The 16,691-nt window shown below is 42.3% G+C and overlaps 1 protein-coding gene across 6 annotated transcripts in view; it reads left to right on the top strand.

Annotated features, from left to right (window-relative positions):
• The window catches only part of HELZ (helicase with zinc finger), an 85,055-nt gene extending 73,091 nt beyond the window's left edge, over window positions 1–11,964 (top strand). For 5 of the 6 annotated variants that reach the window (XM_017811850.1, XM_017811846.1, XM_017811848.1 and 2 more), the window contains 5 exons: window positions 75–651; window positions 1,035–1,275; window positions 2,429–2,942; window positions 5,740–5,992; window positions 9,208–9,536. In XM_017811850.1, coding sequence (XP_017667339.1) covers window positions 75–651; window positions 1,035–1,275; window positions 2,429–2,942; window positions 5,740–5,992; window positions 9,208–9,536 — 1,914 coding nt within the window. Of the gene's footprint in view, window positions 1–74; window positions 652–1,034; window positions 1,276–2,428; window positions 2,943–5,739; window positions 5,993–9,207 lie in introns of all 6 variants that reach the window. The other variant, XM_017811849.1, reaches the window with a different exon arrangement.
• The last annotated feature ends 4,727 nt before the right edge of the window (window positions 11,965–16,691 follow it).

Below are 16,691 nucleotides of genomic sequence, written 5' to 3'. Positions count from 1 at the left end.
TGTTTGTTTGTTTGTTTGTTTGTTTGTTTGTTTTTAATGTGGATTTCCAAAAGTTTTCCTTCTCTTTTCTGCAGGTTGATTTAGAAGCCAGTTCCCAGCAGAGGAGCCCCGAGTCCCGTTCCGGTGTTGGTTTTCCCAACGCTAAATTCCATCGCAAAGAGAATCCCAACCCCAGGCAGCTGAACCTCCACCTCACCCCACCCCACTCCCAGTTTGCAGTTCCCAACCGCCACTTCCAGCACCTCTCCCAGCTCCCAAGGCAGCCGTATCCTCTGCAGCAGCAGCAGCAGCAGCAAAACCTTTTAAGTCAGCAGCAAAATCACTTGCCTGACCAAGCAAACCAAATGCCACCCCAGCAGAGCCAGGTAGTTCAGCAGCATAACCATTTGAATCAGCAGCCTCCACAACCTTCACAGCTTTCCCCTGCTTACCAGGCAGGCCCCAGCCAGTCTTTTTTTAATAATCCAATTCCCCACCGACCACATTCTCCTGCTGTAGATGCTGTGATTTCAGAACAACACCCCCCACCTCTGTTACAAGAAGTCAATAATCCTTTGAGGCCTCTTGCACAGCACAACCCCGTTCTGCCAACCCACTTGAACAACTTCATTGAAGAGAATCCGTCAGGAATGCCCTTAGGGGACACTTTAGGTAGGTGACTTTTCTTTATTTAAATTCAGAGTGTGCAATTATAACTACATTGAAGTGAAAATGAAGGAGGTATTTACCTTTTTCAGGCATATTGCTCTGAATTGGGTCATTGTTGGGTTAGTTTCCATAAGTAATGTCATTGAGCATAATTTGCTGCTTCAGGCATGTTTGAATATTCAGCACTTTATTAGAAGATTCATGTTTATATGATTTTCCATATGATTTAAATAACCAGGTTATACACTGCAATGCAGTTAGTATATAATAGGCCCTGGAATATACTGTTTAAAAAGTATTCTTTTTTTTTTTTTTTTCTTTTTCTGACATAAAGATCTTTAAAAAAGGGCATTAGATAAAATTTTTTTTTAAAACTATTTTTGTAGATCGTATGCATGGAAATGTAGCTTTGGAAACAATAAGGCAGCAACAACAAGCCAGGTTACAGCAATGGAATGAACATAATGCCTATCTCAGTCAAGGCACTATTCCATATCAACACCATCACCATCCTCATCTACCACATCTTCCTCAGCAACCAATTGGATTACATCAACAGCAGCAAGTTAGGGCAAACTGGAAACTTGCCAGTAATACAGAAGATGAAACAGAGGCAACATATTCAAGGTATTTGTTTACTGAGTCATCAGAGCTTGTGTAAAATTGAGCAGTGGGCACCTATCTGTAACACTGTGATCAAGTGCAAGGCACTTAAAGGTATTGCTTTTTGCTGCTGTTATTATGAAGGTTAAAATAGTTGGCAGGCTGACTTACAACTGTGCTTTTATTATGTGTTATGCTTTGTTCTGTTAGTATATTGGGTAGTAAAGCTGTAGTGGAAAAATATTTTCGTGGAGCTTTTCAGTGTTTATGGAGTAAGGAATGGGTAGAGAGCAACAACCTTGTGTTTTTATAAAAGAGGTGTCTGAGTGTAGTTAAGGCCTATTTAAGTTGTAAATTCTTCAATTTGGAGGCTCGAGTCTCAGATTTATGTGCTCGAAAACAAACAAACCAGCCCCTCCCCAAACATTGCTCCCCAGTGAAACCTAAATTTTTCTTTTCAAAAACCCTTTGCTTTTAAAAGCAAAAAAAATGCTTGTATTTGAGATGGAGCATTAGGGGGCAAGAAAGGAAGCGGTTGAATGTCAACAGAAAAATGGTTCCAGTGGTCATCAACTTTGATCATGTATTTTTTAAAGGCTGGATTTTTAAATTGCCTCTGTTTACTGTCATCTCCCACTATGCTTTCCTTTCCATCTGGGTTGTTAGAGCCATGGTAAAGCATCTAAATGCCCTCTTATCTGACTCTTTGAAGTGCTGAATTGAATATTCTTGATCTTTTGAAGAAGTTTGAAGGTATATTGTGCAAATGAGGGGAATCCCTGATTGTTCTGGCTTTTGGCTTGTAAGGGGTTAAAATTTTCTTTAACTATGTGAACTTTTTACCCTGTGTAGTAAAGCAGGAAATCCTTCCCTTAGTTGTCTCTTAAAAGCGATAACAAAAAATTGATTCTTCTGGCCGAAAAGGAAATCTCAAGAGTTATTAAAACTTTGAGATGATTCAGGTGGGTATTTCATCCAATTAATCCTCTCGTGCCTGATTTCTGATTGCTCAGTCCCATCCTTTGAAGTTAGGGGTCAGTAAGCCCAAAGATGAGAATATTTAAGTACAGTGGCTTGTGCTTTTGAGTTTTTTCCACCTCAGAAAAGAGTGGGATTTCAGCAAAACTTTTTTGTTTTCTTTTTTTTTTTTCTTGATGCATTTATTCTGTCAATGCAGATTCCAGGATTTGCTCCGAGAACTGTCCCACCGTGATCCAGGTGAAAGTCGGGACTTGGCCGAAATGCCCCCCCCTCAGTCGAGACTGTTGCAATACAGACAAGTGCAGCCCCGGAGCCCACCAGCACTCCCTTCTCCTTCCTGCAACTCCAACCACAGTGCTCACTTCCCCACCTTCACTGAAAACAACAGAGACATTGAACTGCCCAGTAACCCAGCATTTCAGCAGCATTTACCCCAAATATACAACCCCCCTTTCTCAATGCCATCCGAACATATAACCCCATCTCCCTTGAAATACCTGCAACCTGATGGATCCTGGACTTATGCTAACCTACAGCAGAACCACCTTATGGGGCAGGGCTTTCACTATGGGATACCTCCACTGCCCCACAGGTCGCAGCAAAACCCTTTTATACAAATCCAGAACCATCAGCACGTGGTCGGTCAGGAGCCATTTCACCCCCTCGCGTCTCGAGCAGTATCTGCCTCTTCGCTCCACAGCTTAGAAGAGGTAGGTGGAGGTGTTTGCTCTTGTCTGCTGTGCAGTTGTCACGTTGTTTCCCTCTCAGATTGCACTGTGGAGTGGTCAGGGATGCCCAGCACCTCACACATTAACAGCTCCCACTGGGAGTTCCTGGGAGGCGGAGCCCTTCTTTGCTCTTCACCCTGGGCAGGTTCCCGGTTCTGGGCACTGCAGGTGTAACATTTTCTCTGCAAAGTGGGAAGTCTTGGCTTTTTGAGTGTTGCTCAGAGTTTTCTTGCTGGGTCTCTGCCTGTCGTTTATCTGGGGTGAGATTTAGCCCAGCCCAGGTGACAGCTCACGAGGTGACTCCGGACAGGCAGCGCGAAGGAACCGGACAGTCGGCTCAGTGTGGAACTCTGAGTGTGGTTGAGCTACAAACGTGAGACCAGAGCTGGACAGGTGTTTCACCCTGATTTAATAAATCCCACCCTGCCTGAACTAATCTGATATCAAGCCATCTTGTGTGTTTGGGGGCTCAGAGTGCTGGAGATCAGTGCAGAGATACCCAGCTGTGCTCTTTGAATCTGGGTCCAGCACCAGCCACAGCTGACTCTGTCCCTCTCCATGTTCTCTTGTCCTGGACTCCAAGGAGGTGTATTATGGAATGCAGACTATGCCAGCACATACAACTAGGACAGGTCACATTTTAAACAGGAGTTTTTAATCCCTGTTGGAATACAGAGTGCTGAGAAGTGTATGATATGTAGACATGGAATGTCTGCAACCCTGGTTGCATTCCAGGAATGGCAGAATTAATATTCACACTGACTGCATGTAATCCAGTATTTGTACCTAAGTGATGTATTTCTGTTAAAGTTTTTACAGAAGCCGTGGGGGGAGCCCTCCTCATCACTATCTCACATAATACATATTTAATTTAATTGTCTTTCGACTTCTGAAAATAGAAAATATTTAGTTTATGAGCCTGAGCAAAATAACTAAAATTGAATTCCAGTGCATTTTACAAATTTCTGTCTTATATAGATCCAGAGAGGTTAATGGAGTCCTCAGGCCCAGCTAGAGCTGTAGTAAGGTTTGGATTTATAGACATTTAGAAATTTGATGTCTCAGTCCATTAAGTCGTCCCACCTTGTATAAAATCTAATACTTTGTGACAAGACTTACTGCTGTCAGTACAGCAGGATGCAGGAACAATGTCTTTTCAGCAGTAATAAACCAATAAATATTCCTATAGAGCTTGTGACAGCTCCTGCTATCTGAAGACAAATAGAGTGAGCCTTTATGTAATTAGTGCAAATTCGGTTTAGTTGTTATTTTTTCTTCCTTTCAAAATATGTGACAGAAATGCCAAATGCAGTAAAAGTATTCCAAGACAGAGAGTTGCCTATAAACTTCCCAAAACTGCTGGTCCAGCTGGTAGTTGGGACCAAAGAATGCACAAAGAAATCAAAGTGTGGTTTTAGGTGTATTTTTAACAGACATCCCTCATACAAGGCAGTTGTCAGGGCAGTTTTCTTGACTTTTGGTATCCTCACTAAACTCTTTTCTCCATCACTATTTATAAAACTGTTAATTGACTTGATACTTGAAAGCTTTTGCTTGTGTTTAGTCAAACCAGATCTGAACTGCACATCAAAGGGAATACTGAAGTTATTCTGTCTGGTTCTGTACTTGCAAGTGTCCAGAATTTTGATAAATTCCTGCCTGCTTACCAAAATTGCCCGTTAAACTCAATAAATGTATATTTTCTGGGTATGATTTGGGCAGTAGCTTATGAATTTGGTTCTTTTTGTTGTTGAAGAAAACCCTCAGGAGAGTAGAGTGTCAGGATATGCAAGTGTTGATCCCTTGATTATGGTGACTAAAATAAGATATAACAGTTTTCTTTCATGCACTTTTTTCCCCTGTCTGTTTTTTGTGGACGATACAGTAACAACATTGGGGCACTGCAAACAAGTTATTTGATGTTTATTTAGCTAATTTCTTATGGCATTTCATTAGGATGTTTTCTTTTTTCCTTTTACCAAGTATAGATTTATCTGTATGACTTTTCTGTTATTGATGCTCATTAGTCAGTGCAGAAGGGAGAAAATACTATATGTTCATTTTTAAAAATAAACTGTAATATAGCAGACTTAGTTTAAATCTTGAGAAAGTTTAGGGAGCCCTTAAATCTGAACTTTTGAAGTCCACAGGTTAATTAATGGAGCTCCTGCCATTTTCATCTCCGTGATCTGCAGGGTTTACAGGTCATTTCTGTGGTTTCAGATAAAATTCTCTGCATTATTTCTCCCGAGGGCAGAGGCTTCTCCAGAGTATTTGTTTGTGTACATTCACAACATCCAGTGTACAAATGTATCCTGCTCCCCCAGATCCTGCTATACAAGTCACTAATTTATCCTTTGGAAAAGGAAAACCATTTTTTTTTCCTGGCTACACTGTAAGAACATTTTTCTCTTGCTCTTATGTGCTTCTGTGCTTTCTTTGCTTCATCTGTAAATGCTGGGTATCTTCCTCCTCACTGTGTGATCCATCGCCCACGTAGGACTGTGAGATGTAAAGGCTGATGAGAATTAAGGAATCTCACTTGATGTTCTTTGCAGTTGCTTTAAAATTCTCTATTTTGTGTGATCAAAACAACATTATCAGTGACTGCAATATCCAACATATAACTTGAAATGCATGAGATTTTTTCTCTAAATGCAAAGGACTTTTTTTTTTTTGGTAAGACATTTCAGGGGAAAAAATTGAGCGGGGAAATGGTATTTGATACATAAATAAGAGCAAAAGGCCATTTTTTGTTTTGTGTTTTTTTTGTTCACAGTATGAACCAAGAGGACCAGGCAGGCCGTTGTACCAAAGAAGAATTTCCTCTAGTTCAGTCCAGGCTTGTTCTGAAGAATTAAACACTCCTCAAGACAGTCTTGGTCAGTGTAAAGAGCTTCAGGACCACAGTAACCAGTCATCGTTCAACTACTCCTCACCTGAGTTGTGGGTGAACTCCTCCTCCTCTGCCCCGTACCCAAACATTCCATGCAACGGAGCCAGCAGAGCAGTTCCACCCCGGGAGTTGTTAGGTGGGTACCCTGGGATCTCTGCTCTAAGGAGACAGTTTAAGCTGCAGTGACCAAGTCTAAGTGAAAGAGTTGGTTGTGGGTTTTTTTCCCACAACATGTGTTCTGCCATTTCTTGAATTCCCAGACCCGGTGTTGAAGTAATTGTTGTTTCAGCAGTTAAAGGTTTGGAATAACCCTGGTTTTGTTTGCCATCTTGTTACCATCCTGCTGCTGCCTAAAGAATACTGTGAGCGTTCTCCATGTCCTAAATCAATGCTGCTCCTTAGTCCTCTCCAAAAGCTCCAGTAAACCCAAATAGTCTCTTACAGTGGTTTCAAGTGCAGCTGAGTTTTTGCTGAGAGGAGCTAAGGTGACTGGTGGGATTTATTTGCAAGATAGATTATTTGTTCCCAGATTCAGTGATATTTGGTGTTGATATTACAGTCTGGGGGAGCAGCACATAAACTGAATTAGTACTCTCAGCGTTTCTCCCAGTAAATTCTGGTAGTTCATCAAAGTGTAGTGACGAGTTTAAATTCTCTCTCACCGTGGAACAATCTCAGTGGAACGTGGCTTCCCTGGTGGTAGGAGCAGTGCTGATTGATTGAGCAGACAGAAACTAAATTAACTTTTCAGAGGTGAAAAAAAAGCTGCGAGCAGAGAGTTGGAGCAGTGCAGCTATTCTTCTGTTCTCCATACTTTCAGTGGTTGTGAAAAACAAAATAACCAGGATAGTACAGTTTCTTCTCCTTGACTTTGCTTTAAGAATCTCCAGTGGTAATTTAAAAACAAGATTAGTAAAAATATGAACAATATCCCGGTGTGGATATTAAAACCACTTAATAATGCAGAATTATTTATAGGATGGTTCTTTTTGGCCTTAAAAGATTTAATTGCTTTTGATGAACCTTTATAAACCTAAAACATCTTATAATGTTACAGTGATTGTGAAGTAGAAACAAGCAGTGTAGAGTGAATGAAAAAAGCTGTTTATGTTAGCAACAGCACTTGAAAGTTAAGTTCCTAATGTGCCTTTTAATTTCCAAAATGGGAAAATGTTATTTTGCAAACCCATGTGTACGGCAGCATCTTTTGTTCAAAACTTCAAGCTCAGGGCACCTCCTTCAATCTATTTCTGTTTTTAATGAAAATCAAGGAGCTGAATGCACAGTGTTATATGACATTCATCGCTGGAGTTGCTCCCTAGACTGGTGGTTATCTAATAGTGGTTATCTAATAGGAGCTCAGGAACCCTGGCAAGGTTACTTTGGGATCAGCCAGTGCCACATTTCCTTGCTTTAATGTGAAGTGTTTGTGAGTAAAGTCTGCAGAGGACAGATGTGTGTGTAAAAAGTACCATATCCCTACATTTGCTGTCAAATAGTAAATTCTAAACGAAAAGGTCAAGTTCTGACTAGTAACTGCTTTTGCTATGAAAATACTTTTTGCTGGAGTTAAGAGTGGTTTCTGTTTTGTAAATAAGTGTATATGAATAGTGGCCATATCTAGTGGTTCATGCAAACACATCTCCATTTCCTGGCTGCTGTGCTTTCCCACATTCACAGCTCAGTGCCTGTGATGATCATATTTACAGCCCAAATGTGTTTTATGGAGCTGAGGGTTAATGACCAGTAACTGCACTGTTTGTCGTTACCATTGATTTTTATCCATGAAATAAAACCCCGTGAGAATGTGAGGCTGGGAAATAATCCTGTGCCTGCATTTTTTGCTGGAGAGGGACCCTGATCCAGACTGTCCAAGGGCTGATCTCTCCTGTACATCAGGAATGGCCGAGGCACCACTGTTGGATTGGATCAGGATGGATTTATGGAGGGCAAGGGGAGCTGCTGTGAATTCCTCAGGGTCGTTACATGCAGGCACTTCCCAAAATTGCAGTTGGAGAGGTTGATATGCATTGCTTTTTCTGTTGATAGAAAGAAAATGATTTAAGTTCTTACTCAAGATGTTTATTTCATATTTTTTCTTCTGTTGGACGCCTCAACCACACACAGCTTTCACCTCTGGCCCCGCTTGTCATTACTTGTCTTCTCTTGAGTGCTGTGGTTATTTTTGGGAGGTTTTTCTGCTCGTGGTCTGGGTTGTTTGGTTTTTGTTGAATCATAGCAACCCTAGCAAAACTGCTTTGCTTATGTTCTTTCCATAGTCATTCTTCTGTGAGTCGATTATGGGGTTTTTTTGCTTTGTAAAAATCAGAAGGCTGTGTGCGACCCTTCCAGCGAGAAAATTAACTATATACTTTATTTTCCTACTTTTGCACTCATTTGGTGGTACATTTTTATATGTACACTTTAAAAATAATGTTATAGGGTTAAAGATTGAAATAATTACAGAATAGATGTGCTGTCCAGCTCTTAGGCTATTACAGATAGAACATTTACCTGTTTCATCAGTGTAGAGTTTCTCTAGTTGTGTGAGACAGCAGAATTCTCAGACAAAGTAAGGTACCTCATTAGGATTCAGGAAATTCACTTGAAAGCAGTTTTATACCTCTGGTTTAAAGCACCATTTTTTCTGATAGTTACAGAAGTTGTTAAATGTGGAGCAAGAACATATCAATTAGCAGGAATGCATTCAGCCTAAAATACCAATAATTAGTTGCTTGGCATTCAGGACTCTGAATTGCTGTTGGAGAATGAATTATATATGGTGCTGTAAATTTTAATTTTAGCCTATTAAGCTATAAAGCAAGAGGAATGAAATACTCTTTGTGCTGTCTCAGTGGATAAAGTGCTTAAATTAGAGTAGATCCCACAGGGAAGCAGCTTACCTTCCATGCACGGGGTAAATCCACTGTGCGGAATTGCGGGTTCGGTGTTCCGGGCTGTGGGCACCCACGGAGAGGGTGTTTAACACTGTCATTCCTGGGGTGTTGGTGGCAAGGATAGGGCACAGTCCAACAGTGGGAATGAAACTGGGGAACTCCAAGACCAGCTTGGAGCAACCTGGGCTAGTGGAAGGTGTCCCTGCCCATGGCAGGGGGGGTGGGATGAGATGAGCTTTAAGGTTCCTTCCAACCCAAACCATCCCCTGCATATCTGAGTCTGTGAACTTAATAATAGTGTTCAAGGACACAGAGTGACTAAACACAGCAAATTGGTGGTGTGGGAGGTGATTTCGAGTTTCAGTACCCCCAGTGCTTATTTTGGGGTTACCTCAGGTAGATTTGCTACGTCAGAGCCTTTCGCTTACCCACGCTCTGCTTCCTCCTCCCGCAGCTCCACCCAAGACAGCGAAGCCCCCCGAGGAACACCTGAAGGCCGAGAACATCCAGCTCTCCAACTCCTTCAACTACAACGTGCTCCAGCATCTGGGCCAGTTCCCACCTCTCATGCCCAACAAGCAGCTGGTGGAGTCCAACAGCAGCAGCCCCCAGCCCGCCGGGAGCAAGCCCGTCATGTCCTACGCGAGCGCCCTGAGGGCCCCCCCAAAGCCCAAACCCCCTCCTGAGCAGACAAAAAAGAACAGCGACCCTTTGTCCTTGTTTCAGGAACTTAGCCTAGGTAGTTCATCAGGTAGCAATGGCTTTTACTCCTATTTTAAATAATCAGATTATTTTTTTTAGAGAGAATTTAATTTTTATTTGTGTCCGTAGATCTAAGGTAGTTGGGGCTTCACCTGTAGTTGCAAATATTCCCTTTGTTTATATTAGTAAATATATCCTCACTTAATTGCTTTGCTGCTAGACTTGCAACTAATTTTTTTTTTTTTTTAATTATATTCCATTATTTTGCATTTTTTGATGTGGGTCGGGTTTTTGGAAGCTTTTCTGTAGGAAAACACACACGTGTTATTTTTTAATTTGTGTAATGTTAATGATATGTTGCATTAAACTAGCAGCTGAGAGATTACCTGTACAACTTGAAAAAAAGGAAAAAAAAAAAAGGAAAAACTAAAAAAGGAAAAAAAAAAAGTTTGTCTAAATTGTATTTAAGAAGATTGTAAGTAGCATTTACATTTATTCAATAACATTAGCATACTATGCTGGGTTTCTGTACCAGAAATGGCCAGTTAATGTAAAAATGTATGTTATTTCTGCTTAAATTCATTTAATTTTTTTTTTTTTTTAAATAAAAGTGCAGCATCTTCTAAATAATTTCAGTTTTATCAGCTTTTTTGTGAAGGGATGCTGCATTCTCAGACTTTTATAGTTTTAGATTCTGTATGATGTGGTATTGTATTTTCCATCCACTGTAGGGTAAAGTAAAGGCATTCTTTGCAGACACCTATGCCATTGTTTGGAAACATTCAGATAAAAGTATTGATATACTTTAAAAAAAATAATAAAAAAAAAAGAAAAAAGGAAAAAAATTAACAAAAAAAGCCCAAAAAAACTCTACATTTTATTTTTGGACAAGCTAGTAATATAAGCTTGTTTGAAAAGTTAATTTGATAGGTTTTTTAAATGAATCATGAAGCTGAAAATAAATTTTTAGGTATGTTGGTGCTTAGTAGATTTAATAACTATTTTAAAAAAAAATGCGTGAATTTAGTAAAAGACTTTTTTTGTTTGTTTGTTTAATTTTTTTTTTCCACTATGCATGTGTAAATGTTTGTAATCTGGCTTTTTCCTCCCCTTTCTCCAGTGGTATAAAAGAATTGTGCCGCTTTAATTTTTTTTTTTTTTTGGTTTTTGGTTTTTTTTTGGGGTTTCGTTTTTTTTTTTTTTCCGGTAAAACTTTTGGTACATTATTTGATGTTTACATTAAAATGTGACATTATACAAGGAAATTCAGATATTTTGCTAACTGTTTTGTTTGAGGAACATCATTAAAGAAGAGATTTAATGTTTGTCAAAGCTGTATCCAAATTTAATCGAGACCTTCTGGGGATCAGAGTGGTTACCAGGTTATTTATCTATGTGAGCTCTGTGAAGTTCTCCAAGAACCTGACCCTTCAGGAGTTACAATCTGAAAAAAATTAATGATGGGATATTAAAAAAAAAATAATTAAAAAAACCAAGTGTGAACGAAACCTCAGAAGATAAACTTTGTGGAGAAAGATTTCTGGCCTTGCACACTGTCCCTGCTTTGTGGCTGGGGAGCTCCAGAGGGGGGTTGGAGAGATTCTCCTGGGGTTTTTTTTCTCCTTTTACAGTTGAAATAACTTTTAAATCTGGGAACTGTTTTACAGGGATGAGCTGGGTGTAGTTGCAGGATTCCTCCACTTCTTACCTGTGGGAATGGAAATTTTAGAGCTGTGTGGGGGTGATTTCAGCTGTCCGTGGGACACCTCCCTGGGGAGCAGTGGCTGCTCCTGGTTCAATCAGATTTGTGCTCTGATTACAATCAGGTTTATTTTTTTACATTTGGCTTCGTGTTTGAAGACAAGGGTCTTTATGAACTGGGGTTGATTTAAACTCACTGCACCGCAGAGGCTTGCATATGAATTTTTTATTATAAATCTTTGCTGGCTTATGGTTCAGAAACTTATCTGAAAACCTTTTTCCTTCTTTTTGCTGCGAAGCAGATCACTCATAACTCGTTAATTTATTTCCTGATGTCTGTACCAAACAAGGGGGAGGGGACAGCCCCTGCCAAGTTGTGCTTTTATCCCTTCAGCACCGTCAAATCCAGAGGACCCAAAAATGAGTGTAGAGGCCAAATTCTGCAACCTTGAATCAAGCAAAACTCCCGTTCAGTGGGTTTTTGCCAAGCTGACAGCTGCAGAAATGGGAAATCCATCAGCAGGGGCCAGTGGAAGTTGCCTCAGACTCCTTATTTTGGCAGAACTGTGCCAGTTCTCCTCCACGGAGCACCTGGCACCACTTGGAGAGACGGATCCGTGTGCCTGGACGGTGTGGAGAGTCCCTGGTGGGCTGTGCAGGCTGTGGCAGAGGACAGGTAGGGTTCAAATGCCCCTCAAATGCTTTGGAATTTCAGGGGTTTCCAAAATCACTCCTTTCTATGGAGCAGCCCTTTGATTCTGTTCACCACATTTGAATTTTAAACCAATAAAGGTCACTTGTTAATTTACTGCTCTCTGTCCATCAGTTAAAGGGAGATGGTCACGTCTCACCACTTCTATTCTGTTTTACACCAGCATTCGATCTACACTGAAAATACTATGGAGAAAGGAGCATTTTGTCTCTTGAGTTACAATTTCTTTATGGAAATCCCTGCTGGTTTTGGTGCTGTGTTTTCCTAAGTGCTCTCACCCAGGAGTCTGAGGATGGAATGGCAGAGAGCTTGTGACTCTCAGCTTTGACAGGAATCACTGACTTTCTTAGAGTGAGGGTTTTTTTTCCAAAAGATTATTTCTTTGGAAATGTCTTGTCTGGCCATTGTATGTCACATGTATAGTCCTGAGTGGGATCTTTGAGTTTCAGAGCAAATTATCCAATGTTTATTGAAGTCATGTTTAGAAAACCCCCAAAGTGTATTATAAAGTCTCCTAGGGCTTTAATCACACTCTTATTAAAATGAAATTAAGACTTACAGATGGCTCCAGTGGGCACTGCTCAGGCTGCACTGTAAATATGGAGCTGTTGCAGTTACAAGGAGAATTCAGAATTATGAGTCTGGTTTGTATAAAATGTCTCAATTTGGAGGAAAATAATGGGGGTTTGGGCATCTACACCAAAAGGGTATTTGGCTCCTTGACTTTTTTTACACTTAATAGTACAGTTAGTGCCAAATCCCATTTTCCTTTGAGAATAAACTCCCCATTGTTGTCTGTGGAATATTTAAACGACAGGATCATGCGGATCTAAATTTAGAAAGTTGGTATTTAACACCAAGAATAATTTCTGGGTTTATTTTCTTGAATTCCAGTTTATCGTGAGAAAAATCTGGATGCCTCATGGGAGGTTGTCAGTGTGGTGGTAAGAACTAATAGAGAATGGAGAGAAAGATTTTAAAAAGAAATTATTTGGCTCTAAAAAAAATGAAACTTTTTTTTTTTTTTCACATTTCAAATAGAGCCTCCATCCTTTAAAAATCCACTTAGGGAATGCAGCTGGGAGGTTGTCATCTAATACAGTTTGTCCTGGTTTTTTAATTGTGTGGCCCTTTGCAGGATGTGAATCCTGCCACTGACTCTACAAACCCTGTGAGTACCATTCCCTACTTTGATTAATTATTGTTTTGTTCCCAGATTTATGGAGTTCAGCTGGTTTTTCTGCAGAGATCATGCTCTCTAAGCAATTCTTTTGCTGTGTGTGTGGTACCTCAGTGCTATAAGTGGCACCAGGAGCACTGTTTGACCACTCCAAATTTCCTTTTCAGACCGAACTCGGGCGTATCAGAACCAGCACATTTCCAGGGCAGTGAGCCCACAGTGCTCTGCCCATATCATTGTTCAACTCATTTGTTTTGTTAGTTTTAAAAGTTTCTGGTTTTCCTAGAAAAACTGCAGACAATTAACTTGTCAAGACAGATGGCGATGATCTATGGTGCCTGTAAAAATTCGCACATCGTATTCCCTGACATGAAATATGGGCTATTTCTGTTGGTGTAGCAATACTTGAGCCAGTCTCTCTTTGTTAGCTGTGTCAGGGAGCAAGGATTGAATCCTTCTAAATTTGTTTTTTTCTTCCATTCAGGAGAAGTAAAGAATTTACAGCAGAAGTGTGGAAATGTCAGTTCGGTGTGGGTTTTTTTTTTTCTTTGGCAACTTCAGTCGAGAGATGTTGAGGAGTTTTTACCTCATTAAGGATTAATAGATGCTGCTGACAAATTACAGAACACGCTCTGTGATCTGAATTACCCAAGACTGGTTAGAAGATGTTGTCAGTCCCTTTTCCCTAAGACTTGGCTCCCTCCTGGAGGGTAAATACCTCCACAGGACCAGCTGTAAAGCTGTGATGGTGCTCCCAGGGAGAGCAGGTGATACTGGGCACAAGGCTGAACCAGAGCCTGAGGTGCAGCCCTTCCTATTACATAGAAAGTAGCCCAGAAATCCCAGTTTATTCCCTTCTCTGCATTTCCCTAGAGAGCAGCAAAGCAGCTCGGTGTCTGGATGCAGGGTGTGCATGTGTGTTGTCTGTGTGTCTTGGATTTGTGTTCAATAGCTTTGCCAGAGCCAGAACATCCATCAGGGGTGACAAAGCAAGAACAATCTCCTCCTCTTCTTCAATCAAAACAAAGTCATGGTGCTCTTTTCCTGCCCCTTGGTGACAGTGGAAAGGGGAGATAATTGGAAGGGATGCTTTTAGAGCAGGTCCCACTGCTGTGGGTGGGTTATGGTGCAGAGCAGCCCAATGCTCCTGGAGTTAAGTTAAAAAGTGATACAGTGTTCCAAGGGGCGCTGTCCCACCCTGCAAAGTGGAAGCTTGTTTTAAATGAAGTTGACTCAGGTTTCTTCTGCAAATTTCTGTCCATGGTCAGGTTCCTGGCATGTGACTGTCCAACTGCAGTGCTGGATGGAGCCCAGGGTCTTGGGGTTAATCCCCAGGGCCCTCCCTGGGGCTGGCAGACAGCATCTCCTGGTGTTGATGACCTCGTGTATCAGGTATGTTCCTCAAGAGCTGTCAGGCCCAGGAGAGAAAGGCCCCTCTGCAGCAAGGCCAAGGGTCTCATTGCAGGGGAGAGAGTTCCCAGATCTTTGGGACTTTCTGGGAATCACTTCCACAACTGTCAGAGTGAGGAGAAAGAGGTGATGGCACAAGGAAGCGACAGAATGGAAAGGGATCGGTGAAAAAACAAATAGGTGAGTCCACCTGTGCCATTGTAAACTGCATGGTCAAACCCCTGAGCATCCTGCATATGCTGGCTCTCTTCAGGCATGGACTAAGGGAGGAATAGGGGTTTGTACCAGGACTTGTGGGTGAAATTCTCTCTGCACACCCCCATCTGAGCTCCCTGGTGAGCCCTTGGTTCCCCACGCTGCCGGTGCTGGGCTGTTCCTGCAGTACCTCGTTGCAGATGAAGGGTGTTGGAGAGCTCAGCTCACTGCTTGCTAAACAGGCAGTTTTCTTCTTCAGGGTTGTTTGTCTGACACCTTTTCTGCACATTAAATTCACACAACACGGCGTTTAAAGACGAGGGAAGCAGATTCTCTCCACGCCTCACAGCAAACCTTACATAAACAGAAAACTTTGCGTCTGCTGCTGCGCCGACTGGGATTTAACACTCGGGCTTTGCAGGGTGGTGGGCAGAGTTCAGCCACCAGGATCCCAGCCCTGTGTCTCTTCTCCCTGGGGCACCTCAGTGTGGGTGCCCTGAGGGAAGGGCTGGGCAGGGGTGTTGGTTTATGGAGTGGCAAATGGACGTGCCCAAGGAACCCACGGCCAAAGGGGTCTGTGGGTCTGGTGGTGGCAGGAGCAACGCTCAGGGTTTCTTGGTGGCTGGTGGTTGTTACTTGTTCTGCAAATCAGTTCACCTCTCCCTCTCTCTACTGCGTTTCCCATTCAGTTCTTTGGCCATGTCCCAAGCCCACGTGTGCTCCTGTAGGATGTGCAGCAGCCAGGTCCCCATCCCTGTTTGGCTCTGATGACTCCCTGCCAGCGAGAAAGTTTCTTTCATGTTTCCTGGTACATTCCTGAAGTTCTGGTGGCCGTTCCCTGCTATTTGTTCAGCTGAGAGAATGAAAACTGAAGCCGGTTACAGCTCCCCCCTCCAACATTATATTCTTTTTCCTTTATGAAGACCAATTACTTTTATTAAGTCTCAAAACACATTATCAGCTCTCTGGGAGAGAGGTTTCGATGTGGCAGAATGAACCTGCTGCAGGAGCAGTGCCTTTCCCACTGTGAATACCAATGACCAATTTAATGGACAGGTCCCTCTTCAGCAGTTCTTAATATCAGGAAGAAGAAAATGAAGCCATCCATGTGCTTCTCAGTCTGGCAGGGACCATATGGAGTTAGGGAATGATCACAAAGCCTCAGCTTGGAGCAGGAGGAGAATAAAGCTCTGTGAGTTTAAAGGCTTTAGGAGGCATCTTGCTGAGCTGCCTGAGCTCTGGCTGTGGGTGGAGGATCTTGCTGCCGGGAGCTGTGTGTTTTCTCTGCCTCATGAGTAAAGTGAGCCCAGAGAGGCTGTAAAACCTTGGGTCCAGGCCAAACCCCAGCACTTACTGGGAACCTTTCCGTTGCCCTCACTGGGGCTTGGATGAAGCGGGTCAGCCCTGGTGCAAGTGGGAGTGTGCACGAGATGGGGGAGCCCTTCCAGGGTGTGTTTGTCTCAAACGTTCATGTCTTGCTCTTGAATATCATGAGGGGGACCAGGCAGCATCTTGGCTGGGCAAAAAGTTGGCCCATCGAGAACCTACCTATAAATAATTTTTCCCAGAAGAAGCATTGCAGGAGAGGGATGGCACTTTGGGAACGGTGCTTCCCAGGAACGCAGGACATGCCACTGCTCCGTGTGGCGTGATGAACTTAGACCCATGTCCCCAAACTTTGCTTATCTCAAGCCCTGGCATGTCTGAGATGGTGATGATGCTGAGCTGGGACTGCTGCTGTGCCTGGCAGCTGCTCTACTCGGATTAACCTGCCTTGTGTAGGTTGGGATGTCCCAACCCAGGGTCAGCCACCGCAGGGTCACACCAACTACTTTCCTTTCTGTTGTTGCACGTAAAGGATCTCCCTAGAAACTAGCCTCTGTTTTCCTGAACAATGAAAATGCAAATGAAGAATGTCAGCTCTGTACCCAAAAATAAGATTTCAAAACCATTTAGCATTTCAGAGTGGCTCTGTGACAACTTGAAGACTTGCAGTTGTCTCTCATAATGAGAGACAGGCAGAGCTCCTCAGCTCACA

Source organism: Lepidothrix coronata, unplaced genomic scaffold (genome assembly GCF_001604755.1).
Source record: "Lepidothrix coronata isolate B3197 unplaced genomic scaffold, Lepidothrix_coronata-1.0 Scaffold34, whole genome shotgun sequence".
In the NCBI taxonomy this organism is placed as follows: Eukaryota; Metazoa; Chordata; class Aves; order Passeriformes; family Pipridae; genus Lepidothrix; species Lepidothrix coronata.
This window is presented reverse-complemented; position numbering and strand designations above follow the sequence as displayed.